Source organism: Misgurnus anguillicaudatus, chromosome 4 (genome assembly GCF_027580225.2).
Source record: "Misgurnus anguillicaudatus chromosome 4, ASM2758022v2, whole genome shotgun sequence".
NCBI classification, from domain to species: Eukaryota; Metazoa; Chordata; class Actinopteri; order Cypriniformes; family Cobitidae; genus Misgurnus; species Misgurnus anguillicaudatus.
In genome coordinates, this window is record NC_073340.2 from 26,860,838 (window position 1) to 26,884,118 (window position 23,281).

Below are 23,281 nucleotides of genomic sequence, written 5' to 3' on the forward strand. Positions count from 1 at the left end.
TTTCTGCTTTATGTGCAAGTTTATTTTAAAGGGGCTTTTTGATCATCACTCGTGAAAATACCCAGTACTGTAATGCGGCGTCTCTGAAATATACATTTTCTTCAGCGGAGATATCAAAGACCTGTCAACGTAACTTAAGTTGTTTTGCTTGTTTATCCCAAACATCCAAGGTTTATGAATGTCTAACTTGAGGACACATACTCATCTCTCTCTCTCTCTCTTTTCCACATTCGCTCCGTCTCTCTACAGGGCTATTAAGATTTTCTACAGGACAATTAAGATAATTCATGTAATGCACAAACAATACTAAGACCTATATATCAAGGGAGAGTGGAGGCCAGTTGTTTCCTCAAGCTAAATGACCTCCATGGACCCTGTGGAACGGAAAGCTATTAACGCTAATTAACATGAGGGTGAAATACTAACATGGCTTCTGTTGCCAGCGGCCATGTTTAAATTCCTCTGGCACCTCCAAACAAGCTTGTCGGCCTCTCCGTGTGTTTTACGCGCATTGAGATGAGCTCGTACCGAACCGGCTCCTCTTTCTGAGGTTAAATTTAGTGCTCATGAAGTCACAGCCTCGGGGTTGTAGTATCTGGGAATATGTAGAAGTGTCTAGACAATGTGGTAGATGAAATTGCACCCAAAGCCTCAAGGAAGCTCCACCAGCTTGGCTCGTGGGGAATTCCAATATACTCTGGGTTTCATTAAACCGATTTCCAGACTTGCTCTGTTTCATTACATGTTGAACCAGATGTCATCATGCAGTTCTTCAACAAACAGCCAGGATCAGATCTTACATCCTGCAGGAAAACAGAAGATGAGAGCTTGATGGATCACTTTCATTTTTAGCGTCATATAATTTTTCATCCAATAATTAGAGCATGTTTTTTACTTTGCCAAAAAGCATGAACCAGATTTTTCGAGCGCTCGTGCCTGTGTAACATCCCCATAACATTGAGTTTCTCTTCTTATACTTTGTTGCATTCTTTATCGCAGGTAAATAATGCAACGGCACGGGTAATGACGAACAAAAAAGTGGCCAACCCATATACAAACGGTAAGAGCTTGTTTTTTTTTACTGCATTATTCATTAAAATGCATTCTTTACGAGTGTTCGAACCTTGCAGTGTAACTATAGGTGACGTTTTTCACACAAGTTTAATCCTTATGTGTTGTTGGGGCCATTTTGGGGGTTTTTTAGTCTTAATTTAGCCTCAACTTTCTCTGTGTTTCAGCAAATGGAATGATTTTTGGTGACAAATCTTATATTTACACATATTTTAAGAAAATGCTTTGAAATTAAAAAAACAAATCAACAATGTACCATGGGCAAATTTACTTCCCCTTTCGTGTTGTTAGTGGCCAAAAAGGGCCAATAAATTAAACTGCTGTAAAAATGTATTAGATGAATATTTTTTTCAATTTTTTGAATAAATTTGTTAATAAACTTCAGTACTAATCAAAACTCCCAAATGTTTACAAAAATTCCATAATTTTAACTCTTTAATTGGCAAGTTTATACTGTAAGTGGTGTCACTGATTTGGGGGGAAAACACAAAATGACAGATTTTCAATATAAAAAGTTTTTTTTACCTTTTTCACAGTCTTGTAAAAGATTAGTAAAAACATTGGCTTTGATGCATTTTTAGTTTTTGTGCAGCATCAGATTTAATTTTTTTCTCCCTCATTTATTGTTTGTGGCCATTTTTGCCCCATTGACTTCCATTATAACAAAATTTTTTGATTGCAGAGCCGTGACACCTTATTATCATGCATTCTTGATTGTTGGTGATTTTTCCTTTTGCAAAGAGGTTAAATTTGTCATTTTTACAGTTGATCACCATGTGGCACCATTAACCCTTTAGTAGGCCTGTGCAAAAACAAAGCTTAATTTCTGGCTTGTATATATGCCATTATACTCATGGAATTTTTGTTAACATTTGGTAGTTTTGATCAGTAAGGTTGTTTAACAGATTTATGCAAAAAAAAATGAAAAAAATATTCATCTGATACATTTTTAAAGCCATTTAATTTAGTGTCCTTTTTGGCCACTAACAACATGAAAGGGTAGTGAATTGGAACAATGGGCTAAGTGTCCATATACAGTTTGTCTTTATTTTTTAAATCTCTGTTTCATAATTCAAAATCCCAAAAAATGTAGTTTGAAAAGCATGCTTGAGCAACTTTTTTCAAAATAAATGCCTCTCGGATTAATCTCATACATTTTTAAGTGCCTCTGTAATGTCCAAATATTTTTAGGGCTGCTGTATTAGGCTGCCACCAATGATTTGTGAAACATACATTTTGTTTCGAACTATAAAGCACATACAGAAAGAGAGAGAGAGTATTTCTACAGCTCTCTTTGCTTTTCACAAAGCTCCAAGGGAGAGCTTAGCTGATGGGGATCAGGGTAGAGAAGTGGCAGGGGGTTACACCAAAAAAGAAAAAGCCAGGGCTCATTCCACACAGGGGTCTTCACGGGGTCCAGAGCTCTTGCACTGATACCCAATTCCCTCTGCTTGGAGCGAATGGAGAGAGAGAGAGCGGATGAAAGGATGGAATATTTCGGCAGCGGTATAGACCCCCCATCTATGTTTCACTCACAGCCAATGGGGAGCGAGGAGAGGCTATTTTACGTCCCCCATCGATCACTGACAGTACATTGGACAGCGCTCACTATCTCATTCTCTCTCCCGTTCGCATTCTGTATCTCTCTCCCTCTCCAATATTGCCGCCCACTGACTCCTCCTCTAACTTAACGTCCCCTTAAATATTTCCCTGCCACCCTCCACAATTTCTTCTTTTGTTCCCCTCGCCTCCCTCTTTATCCCTTTCTTTAAAAATTCCCCTGATCCCACTCAAGAGTTAATCGGCTAAGGAAAACCCTCAATCGAGAACAAAAACTCCACAGGTCATGGCAATAAGCATTAGGATCTAATTCTCTTTTCCCCTGTGTATCACTTTACAGGCTGGAAGCTGAATCCAGTGGTGGGAGCCGTCTATGGTCCTGAATTTTATGCAGGTAAACTGCATTTGAGTGTTGTGGTTACAGGGCCTCTATACAAGACGCTATGATGTGCTGTTATTCGGATGTGCTTTGATTTTAAGATCAAATTCGGAGATGGGAGCATCAGAGAGACACTTAAGGAATTATTCTTGCAGCTGAAAGCTTACACAGCCCATTTGATTCGGCTGTATTATGGCTGTGTTGATCTGAATGAGTTCTCCCATCATGCACTGCATTAGTGCCTTTTACAAAGAGATAATCAGCAGGGCTATCATTCCCACTCACAGCTGCCGAGACGAAGTTGTGATATCGGCTTGAACTTTTTTCGCTTAAAAAAGCTCTGATTTGTCAGGGTTTTTAATGTAATTTTTATTTTTTGTTTGTTCCTCGCCACCCCTCGATTTTTGATTTCTTTATTGCCACGAGTTGTTTGAGCCTTTTGCATCCTAATGAGGTGGAAATGGTATTACAGTATTTCATTTGGAAGAAGTGCTGAGCACATTGCGGCACCTTAACGGCCTGCCTTTTTGCTCATTAGACTAAAATCTGTTCGTTTCAGGACAGCTTTACTGCAAAACTCTAAATAACCATTGGTGACAGAAAGCAGTCATTTTTCATTTTTATCTGACACTTTTTCCCTGCCTACCCTCCCTCTCCACCCTCCCTTCTCCAGTTCTGGCATGCATAAACGTACAATCAAATACACAAAAACCACACAGGGCGCTCACATGTCCTGCGTGTAAAAATGCAAATACGGCACGAAGCAATCCGACGCGTGTAAAATGTTTATGCATGCTTTTACTCAAGTATGCCCTGAAACGTTAATGTAGGATCGCGCATGCATGCAATTTCTTCTCTGATCACTTCTCCATACACATGCCTCCCATGTGAACATGCAGTTTCCCAAAACATCCCATCAAATCAGATTTACTGTGGTCCAGCACTTCAGCGGCTTGGCTTCGGAAGCCAGCGCGCCTGATTTATTGGATGCTAATTTTTCAAGTCGTCTTAACATGCCTCTAAAGTTTGCCAAGCCTAAACGACACCATATGCCTCCTCGCATCCCCAGGGGAAAGCCAGTGGAGAGGCTACAAAATGGAAATAAGATATAGATTTCTATTGCTAGGAATGGAAACGCCCATTGTGGCGTCCAAAACGGACCCAAGCGTGCCCCTTCGTTGCCTCTCGCTTTCACGTAAAATAATTATGACTGCATTTAATGTACTTTGTTGGGGGTGGGGCGGCACTGAAATCGGATGTAAAGGTGATTAATCACTGTTTATCAGTCCGAGTTTCTGTGCGGGAGATCAGCGGAATTGGGCACCATAAATCGTGCGCTGCTGACAGCGCACTCCGTCTCCATTCGTCCGGGTGCTACAGGTTTATTGTCCTCAAATCCCATTCAGTAGAATGACTGATGAGGGCCGCCGACTGCCTGCTTTTAACCTCTTCCAGGGAAGTCGGGAACGCAGAAAGCATACTCTCCCTCCCTCTTTCTCAATCCAACGCTACCTTTTTCACAGGCCGAATCGCCGGTGCCGTCTCTGTATATTCCCTCGGCGAATATCGCTAATTCTGTTTCTCTCTTCGTCTAAGCCTGGGGTGTTTTCCATCTGCCCTTTTCTTTTTCACTTTCTCTATGTTTAAATCTCAATATATCCTGTCTCTCACTCTCCCCCAGGCTCTAAGTAGCGCCAACGTCAAAGCTAAATTAGAGATGGAGACGCGGGTCTGAGGCGCTAACCGCGTGCCGGAAACTTAATTGTATAATCTGGGGGCCGCTTTTCCTCGCCTTACTCGATCCGTATTGGGATCGTGTGCGTGAAGGACGCGGTTAACGTAATACTGATTGATTGACAGCACTTTTAGCGAGTGTATTTGGTCTTTGGAAACATGTTGAGACAAAGTGCAAATAATACCAAGTAGATGGTAATATATTTTTTCTTTTAATAAATGATTGCAATGCTTAGATGCATTACCACCCGTTCCTGTTGTTTCTGGCCATATTGAAGCTCTTAGCCATGCCACACAAAAATAATAGCGGTGTGTGGCCATTTTATGCCTTTTCAATTACAAAACCACTAAAATAGATCTATAATTGAAACGAAGTAGCCTAATTACAATATTAGAAGTAGCTAAAAATCCTTTAATCTAGCGATGGTGTAATTTTCATCATGATATGGGTTTATTGGTGGTTTGATTATCTAAAGGCACTTTACAATAGAACGCCGTCTACGACCGACCCTCACCCAGTGATTTCCAAGCTCACCGTATTAAAGAAGCCAGTCTTGCAGTAAATGAAAGAGTCCTGAGGGTTTTGGAGATGTAATTGCCCCCCTTATCCAAATAGCCCAATGGGACGCTTTCCACCGCTAGCAGCCCCAGATAAATTCAGTGGTGTGTGACCGGCTGTGGTCAATCTCAGTTTTTTCTGGTAAGCCTCTTTGTTTTTGCACATTTTTGATGTGCAGATTTAAACCCTCTCCACTGGAGTGACCAAAGCTTGGTCTTGTTTTCGAAACCACCTTCTCTAAAACAGCAACATATGATAGCTAATAGGATTTATGCTCACATACGCTTTTGCTGTTGTGTGTTGGCTTTATGGGGTGTCATAACTGGCTGGAATGATTTATAGCTTATTATTGAATCTTTGCTGCGTGCAGACCCATAGCTCATTATGAGATTACATTTATGTACGTCATGGCACAATAACATACACGTGCGAAATAAAAAGAAATATAAGAGCATTGCCTATGACTTGAATTTGGGATAAATTGACCATGGCCCGGCGTATATCAGAGACGGGCACCGTTTGGCATATTAACACAGACCCTATAGCTTAAAAGGGACAAATTAAAATGTCAACCGCTCTGACTCTATATCAAAAGGAAAGAGCAAACACCTTACCTAGAGCCGTATGTCTTTCTTTTACTTCTGATGGAGGGCCTCCCATAAAAGACCGGGTTTATTGTTTGTTTGTTTATTTGTTTGTTTGTCTGAAAGCAGATACAGAATTAAAATGAAAATTATGGCAGTCATAGCAAATATTCATTTATACTGAATGTGTTTTTTTATATATATGTGCCTGCACGCCAAGCAATGGGGCAGAATTCAATGTGATCCTTCACTGACATTGAAGGCAGTGGGTTGCCTCAATTCATTATTTGCTAAATGTGCTCTTACTACATATATCTGATTAAAATAAACTCAGTCCACCTCATTAAAAGTACTATCTTTGACATGACTATTAATGGACTGCCTGCTTGGGTGGAGGTTTGTACAGTAATGATCAAGAGTAGGTGGAGGGTTCTGTTTGGGGTTATTAAATAACAGAAGGGGTCTCGTTTGGTCCAGAGACACTTAGGAGGGAGTCCGAGGTGTTGCTGGTGCATGAATAAGAGACAGAGAGCTTTCGGGGCTTTGCTGCTGTGGCGTTTTGCTTGCACAGTATTATGGGTACTTATGGTTCTGCCATCGGCTCATCAAGCCATTGAAGGTTAAAGAAAGAATTGAAGTGTAACATTCTGTCCTTTTTATGCGTTCTCGTCTTTTCTTTCGTTGTTCTTTCTTAACTTATCTTTTTTTAGTTATAAAGTCTGATTATTTGGATAAAGAAAATGAACCCTACTTTTGGGAGCATTAAGATTTTGTGAAATTTGGCATTTCCTCACCCAAAGTTCATCACTGTGATGCAATAAAATGACATTCTCATTACTTTTATGGGGAAAAGAGAGAAATATTGCGGTTGTATTTGTTATACTGCCTCTGTATGCAGATTTAGATAGAAAATCATCTTTTCCTGACTGCAGTAATGAGAATCGGCATTAAAAATGTATATGATGTTACATAAATTTGAAGTAATGAAAATCGCTATTGATAAATATATGTACAGTATATATCACATATGGTTTATATACAGTACTGTGCAAAAGTCTTAGGCCACTAACACCAGACTTGTTGTTTTAGACGTTTTAATGTCCATCCATATTTATTTTTCAATCTATTTCATTAAGATACAAACAGAAAATACAGGACATATGTAAAAAAAAAAATTTTCAGGACTAAAGGGCCATTCACATTATAACGATAACTATAACGTTAACTATAACGATAACTATATGCTAATTCGCTCACGCGCAACGCATTCGTGCAAATACTTGTGTTTAATGACATTAACTTTTATTGGATATTTCTTGTAATAAAAACTTTTGCTATTGTTTACATGTCACTGAATATGTAAATATGCTGTTCTTGTTGCATTTACACAGCGGGTAACGTTAACCAGCAGATGTCTTCAACACGCTGCGTTTCGCGTATGTCTAAACAGTGAATCTAGTTTGTGTAATCTAAAAAGTTAATACCTTTTGGCATAGTCAGTGTGGTAGGAAAAAAGCATTACGTTGTACAGAAACTGCATAAGCGGTGGATACCTGAGGTAATTTTATGTTATAGACCTCCGCATTGAGCTTTTCCACTGTCATGGTGGGGCTGTCCACACGGAGACGCGTATCACCGTATACGTATAAATTTGTTATCGTATTGGCGTTTCATCCACACGGATCCGGCGTTTTGGGAGACTGAATCCGCTATTTTTTGAAACCGGGTCCTAAAGTGGATAAATCTGAAACCGACAACCTTGCAGTTTTGTCTGTACAGCCAATCCGTATATTTTGTGAAGCGAAAACGTCATCACATCACGTGTCGGAAGCGTCACACGTAACAGCAACAACAATAACGGCGGACTGCGTGATTGTGTTCGTGCTACAGAAGCTACTAAAGCCTACTAGCTTTATTACAGCAAAATCTATTGCTTCTATGCAATTGTGGTGACCAACAATCGATAATGGACAACACCATACGTTGGTTATGCGCATGCTCAAAGTCTTCTTCTCTGTGTATAGTGTATATCTGTGGCAGAATTACAGCGCCCCATACTGGTCCGGCATATATACTACACCGCTTTCAGTCGGTTTCTGTGGTTTCGTGTTTACGGATTATTTTTTTAGAGCAAGGAAAAAAATCACTCAGAAAGTGATACCAGCGATATCGTTTGATGTAACTTTATCGTTATAGTTATGGTGTGAACTCCGCTTTTGTCGTTAATATACAACAATTTTCAAAACTATATTTTTGAAGTTATCGTTATATTGTGAACGGCTCTTAAATGTCTTCTTTAGGCATCAACAGTGTTTAGTGTGACCTCTCTTGGCACTAAACAAATCAAATTTTAAGCAGAATGAAGTAAAAATACTTTTTTTATTAGAAATTAGGATTTAATTTCATTAAGGTTTGAGATCCTATAGTTTCCTGCTATTGCTCAAGTGGAAGGGGAGTTTAAAAACTTGACATATCAGACTGAGAAATAATTATATATGAAGAGTTTCGTTGCAAAACGAGATAACCACCGTTTTTTAATTGTTCAGAAATCTCGTTTTTTGGTTGTGCACTCCAATTAATTTCAATTCAACTGCAGTTGGTTTGTTTTGATTTAAACCTTCATAACTTAAAAAATACAGCTAAGTTGCACCATAAAACAAAATAATAACATGATCACATAATAATAAACATGTTTTGACAAAAATGTTAAAAAATGGATTTATTTCGTTTTGCAACGAAACTCTTCATATGTTCACTGTTATATATATATATATATATATATATATATATTCTATTATGTGTCTATTTTAAAGATAATTTATTAATTATATAATAAACAGTAAAACATGTGGACACATTACAGTAATACAACTTTGGAGTAGGAGAAAATATTACATGTCTTAATCTTAATGACCTTTAATACAGTCTTTATTTCATATTTTTATTTTTGATGCTCACTCTCTAAAAAATGCTGTCTTTTAAACCCATCATTGGGTGAAAAAAGATGATCCCATCCTGTTGGGTTATAACTTAACCAATGCTGGGTTGTTTCAACCCAAATTTCAGGGTTACTTTAACCTATTGTTGGGTCGAATATAAAAATTTTCACCCAACGGCAAGATTCGTCTCTTTTTGACCCAACACTCCAGCTTTTTTTAATGTAGGATGAAACATAACGTCTACATATTTTTTATGAAATTCCTTCATTCATCCAACTTTCCTTTTCGTTGTATCACATGTTTGATTCTTTCCTTAACAAGCGCATAGCTGAATTATCTCTCCGAGGCTTGACCCTGAATTGTCCCAGCTCTCCTCCGGGCAGGGTCTGGCCCTAGCGGTGGTGTGAGGCTGGGGAAGTGTGCGGGGGAGAGAGATGAGGGATGGAGCCAACCTGTGATTGCTACTCAGAACAATCCTCTCCATCTGCTCTCGCAGACTCGCGTGCCAGCACCTTGTGTCTCACCTACAACAGCCTACCATCTCCCCTGCCTCGCACACACCCCTCCAGAACGGGACAGCAGCCAAACACGCTCTCTCACAAACCCCACGCTCAAGGTTTCAGAGACAACCACAACCGAGAGGTTTCCCCCAGACAGGGATACCTTACCGTCTCTTTCTCCCGGCATTTAGATTAATGTGACTCTGTCTATACATTTGGTTGAGGGGTGCAAACACATTTAAGGATATTTTGGGTATAATGATAGAAGTACTGTATTGGGTCGCCAACTGATGTCCAGTGTAATGTTTGGGACCTGATACAAAACCTCTCGAGAACCAATGGAATAGAGATTAACCCCTTTAAACTTGTCCTTGTTGATGTGTTGTGTCAACATGTTGACACACAGTCAGAGTTGTTTCAAAGCCCTATCATTGTTGTCCCTGAGCATGGTTTAGCATGCCAGTGTGATGTCACATTACAGACTGAAAGCTGATTGGTGGTGACAGGTGCACCTTTAAAAGCAAAAGCTTATGTCACATGTTTGTCAGATGTCTGTTGTGTTTTTACCTCTGACTCTCTGTACCTTTCTCTTTGTTTCACAGTGACAGGCTTTCCCTATGCCACCGCAGGAGCGACTGTGGCTTACAGGGGCGCTCACTTGAGAGGCAGAGGACGCGCCGTCTACAACACGTTCCGCGCTGCGCCCCCGCCACCTCCAATTCCCACTTACGGAGCGTGAGTCACCCCAAAACATGAACACTCTCATTTCGTAACTGTTTTACGGGGTGGCTATGAATTTGTACGATCTCATTCATGCGTTTCGCACCAGTGATGTTAGATGTAGGGGTGAGGTTTGGGGTGGGCATTTATTATTGCTTTATTTTAGGGATGCACCGATATGAAAATTTTGGCCGATGCGATAACCGATAACTCTTTAAATTTGGGGGCCGATAACCGATATCTATAGGCCGATAAATATTCATATTATTTTCACAATGAAAAACTCGCAGACCGCGGACATCTTGTCTTTGCGCTAGACTAGCATACTCTTCTTAAGCCCGCAACACGTGTCATCTTCGTGCTATGTCACAGAAAGCACCAATCAAAACTCCACATGGCCAGCAATGAGCAAGTGAAGTGGTTCAACAAACCAAAATAATCCATCATTTATCGGCTTTCATTTATCGGTCTAATTTTGCTATCAGACCGATTACCGATAATAATAAAAATAAGCAGTTATCGGCCGATAACTATATGTTGGCCGATATATCGTGCATCCCTACTTTATTTCTTATAATCGTCCATTTTTGTATATTTCACATTAAATGAAGTCATACATTGTCAGAATAAAATGGTCAAAAATAGTCCCACGCTGTCACTGGGGCATTACCCTTTAAAGGGACACTCCATTTTTTTTTAAATATGCTCATTTTCCAGCTCCCCTAGAGTTAAATATGAGATTTTTACCATTTTGGAATACATTCAGCTTATCTCCGGGTCTGGCAGTACCACTTTTAGCATAGCTTAGCACAATCCACTGAATCTGATCAGACCATTAGCATCGTGCTAAAAACAAGAGTTTCAATGTTTTTCCTATTTAAAACTTGACTCTTCTGTACTTACATCATGTACTAAGACCGACGGAAAATTTAAAGATGCGATGCTAAGCTTTGCTAAAAGTAGTACCGCCAGACTCGGAGATCGGCTGAATGGATTCCAAAACGGTAAAAATCAAATGTTTCACTCTAGGGGAGCTGAAAAATGACACATTCTTGTAAGATCTGTGCAAATAGCTCATCTTGTTTTTCGACCCAGGCTTGTGCCATTATTGGATGAAATTTGTCACGTAAAGAAAAAGCTTGCCATACGCTTATATAGGCAACCGGTGTTGTGTTTTAAAGCAGAAAGTCACAAGGGTTGGAAAACAATGATGAAAGTATTTGGTGAACTATTCCTTTAAAATCACAGTCATTAAAGAGGCCATTTTTACATTATAGGTGCTCTTCCCTTAAACTGCCGCATGGCCATTTTATGGCTATAAAGTGTATAACAATCTAATGCCTGGCTGGACTAGCAAGTCCCGCTAGTTTTCCCCAGTGACAAGACAGAGCAAAGCCCATTACAAAACAACATTGTTTTTCTCTAAGCACAGAAAATGGCCATCTTTCTAAATCTTCTGGTTTTTTCCATCCTCTCAGTCTGCAGTGCATTGTGTTGTCTGGTGAATGAATGCGATGCTACATAATTTATTTCCTCCTTTATACAGCGTGAGGAAACTCCATAGACGCTCCACACTGATGTATTGTGTTTTGTTATTTCTTGTTGTGTTTTTGCAGTGTGGTTTACCAAGATGGCTTCTACGGTGCTGAAATCTACGTGAGTATACAACCTCCTTAGTTTTTCCACTGTATTCAACACATGGAGTGAGGAAATGAAAAAAACAACCTGAAGTCGGTGCCAAGGTTATTATCAAATTTTTATAACTGCAACAAATTGGAAACTAGCAGTGAAACAGATTTTTATGTCCATTAGCAATAAAACAATAGCTAAAGAAATAAAACATGAGTTTGCAAACAATAAAGTAAATGGAAAAACAAAAATATAAAAAAAAAAAATATATATTTGCACAACTAAAATAACCCTGGACACTGCACAGCTTGTAAGATCTACCAAATGAAGATGGGGCACCAAATAAATCATGTGTCATTGTACACTCTTAGAAAAAGTTACAAAAGCTGTCACTGGGATGGTAAGTTTTAAAAATGACCCATTTATGTACAGATATGTACATAAACATGTGTCTTTGAGGTACCAATATGCACTCTGTATGTGTGTTTGTACCTTTTTTGAGAGTGTAAGAGTCAGACGAGATAGATGAGAGACAGCTCCTCCTATCACTGAGACTAACTTGAGCAGCTGGTCTTGAATCTTTTATAAGGCCAAGGGTCTAGTTAGGTCACCATGTGTGAATCCACTAAGATGGCCCATTTGTGCCATACTAAAAGCCCTGTTAGGGTCCCACTACATGCCACAATAAAATCACACACGGTTTGACCTCTTCCAACAGCGACACCTCTTTGGGCAGACGTAACGCCAATGCTAATGTATGTAAGATGAACCTTGTGCACCCTTACGCTCCCATGTTTTATCTCTATCACTGACTAGTGGGTGAAAATCAGGGCGGATCAAGTAGACGAAGTCGACGTTACGGTGTTTTTCCATTTAATTTGTGGCACGCGTTTGATCCGCCCTTCGCTCGTCTTCCATTAAAATCCAGCCTGGAGCCTCGTGCTAAAGCCTGAGATTCGACCCGAGCCATATTGTTTTTGACAGATCGTCGGAACGTATTAGTAAATCAGGTGATCAGAGAGTGCGTTTCTCTTTTCGGGATTATCTCGCTGCATGCAAAATGGAAATCAGTTCAACATTTATATCTGAAACGGGACAGATGAGCACGGACATAACCGAGATTTACCTGGCATCCACAATAGCACGTTCTCCGCCAAGTTTGCAAACTCGTGGCCAGAACTGTGGCTCCGGTCCCAGATGGATCTCGCAGCCGAACTATTTTTGCACGTAGCGTACCTTTGCTTGCCAATATTTTCACGATCCATCTTTGCAGAGCACCGATCAACTTTTCGAACAACCTAAAGTTTAGACAGCTTCATCTGTGTGTGTGAAAGCACAGATATTAAAGTGCGTACAACTTTGTGCCCATGACCTGATTTTTCTTAGATTTCAAAAGCTTAGCAGAGTAACATCGGACATTAATCTTGTGCTGAAAAATAGCATCTATAATTCAGCGTGCAATCTTGTACACGCAACGTTTTGGTCTTGTACACGCTCTGGCACTTTGACTATTTACATAATGTACCGGTGATGTCACCGAGGTAAAATAACAAAAGAGCACGGCTTTGTTTCATTAAAACAGACACTTCAATAAACAGCCCAAGCACTTACAGCCAGCAAATACATCCTCCGTTGTTTTAAGCATGGCATGTTTTCATGTAAGCGTTCACAAAATATCACCGGAAGAAGACTAGCAGACAACATCGGTGTCGTTGCGGCTAACAATCTCGGTTAATGTCATCGGATGCCTCTCACAACACGGCTATTAATAGCCAGCTTGAACGGAGCAATTAATAGCTTTGTCAGATGTCATCTAATGCTTATACAAGCAATATTTAGTGTTGTCGTTCTCCAGCCGCTGATGAGCACGTTCTCCGTGTCAGGACCGCTCCCCTGGGCGCGGAGCCAGGGGACTCGTATTGGCCAGCCACATTAATTAAAAGGCCCCTTCAATAGCTTCAGCCAAATCTTCCATTTGGTTCGTTCGCAGTAAGCAAACATTGACTGATTTTAATTGTTTATACCAGATTGCCACTTACCACGCTGATCGATAGTTGCCCAGCCCTGCCATTTCAATTGATGGGATTGATGCGCCGCGGAAAAGCACGTGGCCGGTCGCGCCGGTATCGCTGCACTCAGCGTAGATAAGTGAAGGTTCTCAGATGGTTCACTTTTGGACTCGGGCTGTTAGGCATCTGTATCCGTGCCGAGATCCATATGAAGAGCTAATGCAGTCAATCTGATTTCCCATTAAACAAAAAGGCTTCTCACAACTTCTCACAAAAAGCTGTATCGGCACACTAAATACCAACTAAATCACTCAGTGGTGATTTTAGTGAGCATTGACAAGGGGCTCTTCAGCGGCGCTCTTAAACGGATACTGGTTGAAACCGATCTTTTGGGCGCATGTGGATCGTAACAAGTATGGCTTCAGATACAAGTAAATTTGAAAAATCGAAATTGTTTGGCTGAGCCATATGTGTAGAGCACAACACTGTGCACGGTTGTGCATTGGAATATCAGGGAAAGCATGCACTGTATAGATAAAAGTGTGTGCCAAATGCATAAATGCTATTAAAAATTTGATTGGCTTGTATTGGATTGGATTTTTATTGAGCGTAATGTTTTTCCCATACATTTACCTGCTACAATTGGTCTGTCTTCTCCTTATACAATCTCTGGTTGTATTGTTATTACCTTGAGTACTTTGGACAGATGGTTCCAGAGCTCGGAAAGCTTTGGCAGTCTGTGAGGACAATGTGACAGAACATGATTTCATGTCACCGATGCCCTGCTGTTTGCACGTGTCTGACGGATGCCCTTATGTAATTGACAGGGTGGCTATGCAGCATACAGATACGCCCAACCAGCCGCGGCAGCCGCAGCAGCCTACAGTGACAGGTAAGAATCCAGCAGCGCTTGCATGTTTTTCCTCTGTTGATTGCCAGATGGTCGAAATTGGAGGTTTGTGGCTTTGTCTATTAGCTTTTAGGCCATTGGAATGCTAGGGTACTTAAAAATGTGACAAATGGGCTTTGGAAGAGTGCATCAGAGGTATATATTGGTACCAAATGTATATATATCTGTACCTAAATGGTGCATATTATCTTTTTAAATGGTTCAACTCTTAAAAAAAATTACTGTGTATTTAAAGATGCACTCAATCATAAAAAATGGGTACTTTTTATAAAAGTATGTTGAAAATCAAGTATACGCAAGCAAGACTTTAAAGGAAAACACCACTGTTTTTCAATATTTTACTATGTTCTTACCTCAATTTAGATGAATTAATACATACCTATCTTCTTTCAATGCGTCCACTTAATTTTTGTACAGCGCGTCGCGAATGTGTTAGCATTTAGCCTAGCCCCATTAATTCCTTAGGATCCAAACCGGGATGAATTTAGAAGCCACCAAACACTTCCAAACTAAGTGCTCTTCCATCATACAATATAGTTCTCATTTTTATCCGCTTAAAAAATCGTCGAGTTTTATTTTGTGCCACCATACTTACTCGTGTAACTACTAAATCCTAAAGCCTTCTAAATTCATCTCTGTTTGGATCCTAAGGAATGAATGGGGCTAGGCTAAATGCTAACACATTTGCGACGCGCTTTACAAAGATTAAGTGCACGCATTGAAAAAAAGATAGGCATTTATTAATTTGTCTAGGCTGAGGTACAAACATAGTAACATTTTGAAAAACAGTGGTGTTTTCCTTTAAAATTATCGTACTGGTAGCTTATTGAAAGCTTTTTTATTTACTTGGAGCTTCATAGGGGCTGACATGTTGAGAATACTACACAATCTACCTCAGCATGCCCCAAACACTTGAATCATGGATGAACGCAAATAAACAAGTGTTATGCAGCATCCAAGCCACTAGGTGTCAGTACAAGCCCAAATGCAACTGCCACCTCAGCTTAAACAAAAATCATTGAGTGCGCCTTTAAATTCTTAACAAGCGTTTTTGAGCTGACCAGCATTACAAAATAGATTTGCTCTCACATTAACGGGGGTTAAATGAGATCATTTAGAAATTGTCGCTCTATCACTGATACACACTCACCGTTGAACTCGAATTTAACCTGGAGTCCCTAACCACTTAGCTCGCTCGCTTCAGGCCGCGGGGTTGAGAGTGTGCGAAGACTAAGGTGGTGCAGGGTTGTGAGTAATTTATCCAGGACCTGTGGGGACCCTGTCAGGTTGGATCAGGACAGGCACTGGTTTAATCTAGGCAAGATTGAGCGTGTCAGTGCCGATAAGCCACGGCCCTGCCTGCTAGCCTGAAGAGCCCAGATAATGTAAGATTTATCAGAGCCGAGCACAGATCCACATCAGAGCAGGTGACAGGACTGGCATTGCACTGTGCTTACTTTAGCCCTCCTTCCTGTGTTACCTTTTACTCCCTGTACCTCATTCTGTATCGCTCCTCTTTCACCTCATCACTTTCACATAAGCCAGCTTTGCATTTCACATGCTGATTTGATATGTCATAGTGGAGGGGTTTAAAATGAAGTGTTTACTTGACAAAGAAGTCACCCCTTGAAGGGAAAATTGTTATGCAGCATCCTTTGACATGGTAGTGCATGCACAAGTAATAGTTTAGCATAATGTCATAATAATTGGTCAAGTTAATAACTTGCATTTTAAATAATGGAGTCCTTGTAGTTGCCTGACCGTGGGTTTACACCAGTCGTCAAAATCGCGTCTACCGCGCCCAGTTTGCCGCTTGAACAGTTTGAGTGTACTTGCTTCATTCGCGCAAGAAATTCTAGTCATCGAGACATTCACGCGGAAATTTGCGTCATGGGAGGGGCTTCTCCAACTCCGCTCACTTTTTGTAATCACGTCACTACTAAAGCAAGCTCCTGATTGGTTAATGTGGCGCGTTTTTTCAACAAAGTTCAAATTTTTCAACTCGCATGTTTGCTGCGGCAACGCTCAATTCGCGCCATTTGCGCGAACTAGACGTGCAAATGAGGCGGAATCGCGTCTACCGTGCCGCGCTAAATGCCTCATTCGTGCCGCGAGACCTCCAGACGTGCGTCAACGCGTCTTCACATTGACTTAACATTGAAATCACTCGCGCTTCACGCCTCTACAGCATGAGAGTCTGGAACATTACAGGTTTACTTTAGGATGGGTCGTTCATTCCGGCCTGGTTAAGTTGTAGGTTAAGTAGCTCCATCCAGCTGGAATGTTTCGGGGATTCCCACCTTTCATAGGCATTTTAAATCCGCTCTGCTCCTCTTTCTCACTCCACTGAGTCGGTCTGACCTTTGATGTTGTAATAATCCCGGACGACAAAAACCTGGTCAGATCCGATAGTATTTCCATATGTATTGTAATAGCATGTCTGGGGCCAGGATTCCCCCCACCTCTTTTCTCCTTTCTCAGTCCGTGCCCTCGGCACCCGACTCGGCCTGCCTTATCTGCTTCTCGCAGGCTCTCATTTGCAAGCGTGTGTTTGTAGGGAAAGTCAACAAATGAAGAAGGGGGTTAATAAATAAATAAAGGAAGAAGTAAGACCCATCTTGAAGGAATTAGTTCCAAACCGGTACCAATGAAAAGAGTCGAACGCGACTGCCGCCACCAGCCCCGTGTGTCTTTACAGTGCAGTCGGGGTAAACAAGAGAGAGCGCAAAGGAGCATGGGAAGTATAAAGAGAGCTATGAAGACAAACTCTGCCTCTCTTTCTTTCTCTCTCTCTCTCTCTGTTCTTTATACACACAAAACAACACAAAATCCATATGTATCCATGAATGTCTCCTGCACCCCCTGTCTTTACTTTTATATTTTGTTCTGAGTTAAAGGATATGCTACACTTGCCTAAATATGCGCCGGTAAAGCTCATGCACTTAAAATGTATTAATTTTAACTAGATTGTTTACAAAATGGTAATAAATTTAACAGGATGCCTAATGGGACGGAAATAAAAAGCTGAGCTATTTTCTAGCGAAAAATTAAGAGCTTAAATGAGAATGCAAACGTAAAGTTAATTTTATAACTTTTTGAGCTATTTAATAAACATTTTATATCTTATTGAGCTTTTTTTAAATAGGAAGGAGTGCTATGCAATACTACCAAAATAATAATTGCACTCTATTAAAAAAATAAGTGCGATAAATTGAAAAGCGGTTTTCTTCATATGATCCTCTCCTCCTTACAGTAATCTACCGTTTTCTTCGAGTGTTTTTTTCCTCTACCGTCAATTTAACCATATCATCAGAAGATGAAATACTTCTGGTGCACCAAAACAATAACAGATCACTGATCACTTTCACACTTTTACCTTTATACATTGTATTTATGGCAAGCCAATGATTGCATTTTTATCAGAAAGGCAAAAAGTGCACCAGAGAGAGAGAGAAAGAGAGAAGCATGTAGTGATAATAGATCTAGTGAACAGAGATCACTGGAGCATGCAGTACTATCTTTTCGAAGCTTCAATGCCCCTCCATCTTTCTTTCTTTCTTTACCCTGTAGCTATGGCAGAGTCTATGCAACAGCAGACCCTTATCACCACACGATTGGACCTGCAGCCACGTACAGCGTCGGCACTATGGTGAGTTTAGATCTTGATGCATGAAACATTTATCCATGCCCTAACGTGTCTACAGACCCAAACACCTCAACAACATACAGTACAGCACAACAGGGAAATCTCAGTGCACAAGTAACAATGCAGGTATATATCATTTAACAGTAGATCTTTTAATTTAATCAAATAAAAAGAAGTGTGTATAAGCTATAGACTGCAGATGTGTAGTTGGGGTGGCTGAGATCTGTAACATTGTGCATGATATACATATATACATAAAGGGTCCAAAATTAATTTTTTACAACGCCTGCCTTTATGCATTTTTCTGAAAATGTAATGGTTGTTAATATTTTTACTATTAATGTGACTGCGTTTTGCTATGAATGTATATGTATGTATTTGGAAATTTATATAGATCTTATTTTTTGTGACAGTCGTGCAGATTAAACAAATTGAGATTCATTGCTCATTTTTACTTTGGTGGCTTAATAAGTGGGTTTTGGACACTAAAGTCACACCTAATGTATGAATTACGTTGCATTAGATAACTGCATTAGATAAATGTCAGACCAAGTGGCATCTGCAAAATGAAACAAATGAGTTTGTCCCAGAATTAACTTTGCTTTTCCAAGCTAATATTTCAATTGCGACTCATTAACTGGTCCCAAGGTGATATGTTTCGGAGATGTAATGTATCTGCTTAGTTTTCTTATATTATTCGCAAAATCGTACAGATGTCTTTGCAGTGTTGTGACAGAATCACATTAGCTGTGGACAGACCTTGACAACCTGAAAGTGCTTTTTATTTACTTTTTATCTATTTTTTATAATGAAAAACATTTTGCTTGATAAATGCATTAGTGCTGTATCACCTCAACATCGTTGCCACTTGGCTTGATAGTTTGTAATAAAATGCATACATTCATACATTTTTAAGTGTGGCATAGGTATTAAAATACTTTTTGGGGCTACTATATAAGTTGCCACAAAGAGGGAAAAAATGAAATGAAGAACAATTTTTTTGTAGTTCATCTTTACTTATGTAAATGACATGAGCAATTTAAACCAAGCTTAATACATTAATTGTTAATTTTGGACCCTGATGTATATATTTGATATACATTTGCAAGTATAGATGTATATCTATATGACTCTGAGTCTCATCACCATTAGCTTGTTCATGTTATATGTGTACGTGACAGTTTATCACGATGGATCTAAGGCACTTTATATCTCATTAAACGCGGGGGTTTCCCAGCATACTGACAAGTTATTGGTTTAGCAATGAGTCATTTTCCTTTGCATATCAGCCCTCTTAACATGATGTGGGGATAGCCGTCCTGTTAATGTTTGTTTTTAGCTAGCTTTTGCAGCTAACATCAAAGATGAAAAATTACAAACTCCTATCTGAAGACAAAAGCAGAAATCTCTTTATGATTTGTTTTTTTGCGGTTGTTGGCCGGGACTTTTCTCAAGATTAACGACCATCAAGCGCGTGCAGCAGCGTGCCGTGGGAGATTAAAGAAAAGCGCGAGATAGAGAGAAAGCGACAAAAATGAACGAAGGAAAAGAGATTCCATCGCACCCACCTCCCCCCTGCCCATGAGGCTTATTGGACAAACACTCTGTCTGAGACAAATGACTAGAATTTACCAAGTCGACATCCGTGTGATTCTCAAAACCGTCCTGTTCCCCGGTGCAGCTGCTAGCTAAAAGCTTTCATTAATTAAGACCATTTTTCCTCTTCATTTACTTAATTAAAACTGTGGCCTGTGTTGCTTTTTTGCCTCCTTTTTTTTTGTTTTTTCAAATTTTCCTCCCTTTCTCGAGACTTCAATTTGCCACTTTAATACATAGCAAATATTCTTCACCCCCATGAACGGCACTCCCCTTGTGGATTTTGGGCCGCTGGGGGTGCAGTGGGCACTCAGAGTTCTGAACGATGTCAGGATCAAACCGGTTGGCGACGAAAAAAGCTGAACCCTTTTCGGGTCTGCTGAGAATGAAATGAATACGATTTAATCATATTTGACCAGCAGATCACAAGTAAAAGTATTTAATAATGAGCTCCTCGGAGATTTAGAAAAAAATTGGTTTGCTTTGCTCTCTGTTTGAACAGAATTCATACCACGTTTAAGGCGCGTGTATTTTGGACAGGATTGGAGCTGAGAAGAACGGGCCCAGAGCCTTTGAAGTTTTTTTGTATTTGGTTAAAAGTGAGCAGGCACTACCGCTGTCCGATTAAAGGGAGGCCTGAGAAAGTTGTGCATGTAAGATAGATCCGAGAAGCAGATAGACGCAATGTTGGGGGTAACGCATTACAAGTAACGTGCATCAGGTAATAATATTACTTTTTTGAAGTAACAAGTAAAGTAACGCATTACTTTATAGACGTACACATTAATATTTGGGTTACTTTTTTTAAAAAGTAGCGAGTTACTTTTCTGTTTAATTTAAAAATATTGTACTAAATTAAGCTGAACATTTTAACGTAGAATTAAGCACTCTGTGCGCCTGAGCAGGAACAGTTTGATTCAGAAACGGAGATGGCAGGCCAGAGCTTGACATTTTTGCGATCATAAAAAACACTTGCAAGGCCTGAAAGAGATCAAGCCTCAGCCAAGTAAGAAAAAGTAACGCAAAAGTAACTAAAAAGTAACGTAAGCATTACTTTCCATGAAAAGTAACTAAGTAACGCAATTATTAAAACTTAATGCATTAATTTTAAAAGTAACTTTCCGCAACACTGGATAGCCGTGATAAAGCTGTAGTGTATTGTAAAATTTCGATAAAACAACCAACCTGATCTCACGGGGAATTCGTACATATTTTACGAGTTGGCAAATGTGTATGAAATCGTACAAAGTAAATTGTATGTTTTTATACAAAAAATATTAATATAACGAAAGTAAAGGTACGAATGTGGTCGCACAAATTCATGCGAATTAGCCAACTCATAAAATACAAATGAATTCCTAGAAAAGACAAAAAAAAATTGCTACTATAAAATTCTGTATAACTCTGAACTCTGACACCCACCGAATTAAAATAAAACCTATAAATCATACCAAATTAAAAAGAAAAATGAGACAAAAAGGGAAGAAAATTTAAATTAAACTACACCCCTCCGAAATCTATTCAATACTGATTGGAACCTTTTTGTTTTTCATCTTTGATGTTGCAGGCTAGCCTATACAGAGGAGGGTACAGTCGCTTCACACCCTACTAGAGAGAGAATCAATCCCCCGACAAAACAAACAAACAAACAAACAAAAACAAACAAACAACCCACCTCCACCTTCCCCAGGAAGCTAAATAGAGCAAAAAGCCTCCAGGTCACGACCGACCTTTTCCTGAACAGTCCGTCAATCTCTTGACATTTATGCGAAACCTCTTTATATATCACGTGCAATCTTGAGGTTACTCGGCATTTCTGTTGCTTTAGTATTGATTTGAATGTGTTTTGTTTGTATTGAAATGTGTGGTCTGGGAGGGGAGGGGCTGAGTGACAGAGAGGAAGGCGGGGCAGATGGGCGCTGTCCAGTAAGTTTTCTCATTTCGTCTCGGTTTAGATTAATGGGCATGAGCTCAGCTGATTTATGTGGACAGGGAGAGGAAGTGAGTTTATTTGCCTTGGTAAATGGCACAGCAATGAGCATTTCGAGCAAAACAGCAGCGGTGTTAATCTCACAGGCATACATATATTTACAGTCTTTGAATTAAAAACCCCACGCGTCTGCTTAAACGCCCAGTGCTATTTATTAAATATAAAAAAATGGAGGTTTGCATACAGTATGTTATCTGAAAATGAATAATATAGCCTTACTATTTTTTTTTCTAAGGGGAAATATGCATACAAGCATTTATTTATCAAGCTCCAGCTTGGAGTCTATGATTGTTTACTGAAATTATATTATAGTGGTATTCAAACTGATAAATGGATACTTTCATTAATACTCTTTTAAAGTGATACTCATTTATAGTCTTTTTCTGTCACTCAAAGCCTCTGTCACACCCTCTTTTCCATACTGTGTTATACTATAACTCAATGAACATTCATAGCTGTATGATCGCTGCTGTGTGTTATCTGAGAAGACATTTTTTTAATATTTGTAAAAAAGCAGAAAATCAATTTATATAAGGTATTCCATTGCCACAGATGTGCTTAAAATGATTTTAGAGGATGTTAATGGCATTTTACTCATTTTCTCCTTTTTTACAGTAAAATTATTTATTTTTATAATTTTTCAAAAAGCAAAGCAATATATACATAACAATTTTCACATATGCAAAACTACAAACCAATATTTTTTTGGTTACAGGCAATAACTGTAAAAACGTATTTAATTATTATTTTTACATTTACATTATTAATGCATTTGGCAGATGCTTTTATACAAAGCGACTAGCTTTACAATCTCAAAAATACTGGTTATTTTCAACCTCAGCGTTGGGTCAATAAGGAACAAACCCAAACCATTGGGTCGTGCGTCACAAAAAATTTGATTAATTTATTTGTGTCCATGGCATGACTTTCTTTTTTGTGTCATTTATAGTTTTCTCTCTTTTTTTCCTATTTTTAAATCATTGGTGCTTAGGGTTTGGGTCAGGATGTCTAAAAATGTAACAGAAAGTGATTCTAACCCCAACCGCAAGGGGACATGGAGCAAAAATTAAATAAGGTTTGGTTTTGCATGCGCACTTGAAACTATTGCGTGAGCCTCTCAAACTGTCGCGTGCGCACCTGAAACTATTGCGTTTAGTTTCACGTGCACACGAAACTGTTTTTAATTTTGTGTACATATTTCCTGTATTTTGGTATTGAGTAATATGTTAAAGGATTGGTCTAAAATCCAGATAATTTACTCACCACCATGTCATCCAAAATGTGGATGTCTTTCTTTGTTCAGTTGAGAAAAAATTATGTTTTTTGAGGAAAACATTCCAAGATTTTTCTCAATTTAACGGACTTTAATGGACCCCAAAACTTAACAGTTTTAATGCAGTTTAAAATTGCAGCTTCAAATGACTCTAAATGATCCCAAACGAGGCATAAGGGTCT

At 39.4% G+C, this 23,281-nt stretch overlaps 1 protein-coding gene across 1 annotated transcript in view; it reads left to right on the top strand.

The window, feature by feature from the left end:
- The window catches only part of rbfox3a (RNA binding fox-1 homolog 3a), a 264,526-nt gene extending 241,454 nt beyond the window's left edge, over nucleotides 1-23,072 (top strand). Inside the window, exons 7-13 of the mRNA XM_073867060.1 lie at nucleotides 1,000-1,060; nucleotides 2,972-3,025; nucleotides 9,929-10,061; nucleotides 11,663-11,702; nucleotides 14,512-14,576; nucleotides 18,165-18,243; nucleotides 21,404-23,072. Coding sequence (XP_073723161.1) covers nucleotides 1,000-1,060; nucleotides 2,972-3,025; nucleotides 9,929-10,061; nucleotides 11,663-11,702; nucleotides 14,512-14,576; nucleotides 18,165-18,243; nucleotides 21,404-21,448 — 477 coding nt within the window. The 3' untranslated portion in view covers nucleotides 21,449-23,072. The remainder of the gene's footprint in view (nucleotides 1-999; nucleotides 1,061-2,971; nucleotides 3,026-9,928; nucleotides 10,062-11,662; nucleotides 11,703-14,511; nucleotides 14,577-18,164; nucleotides 18,244-21,403) is intronic.
- Nucleotides 23,073-23,281: the final 209 nt, after the last annotated feature.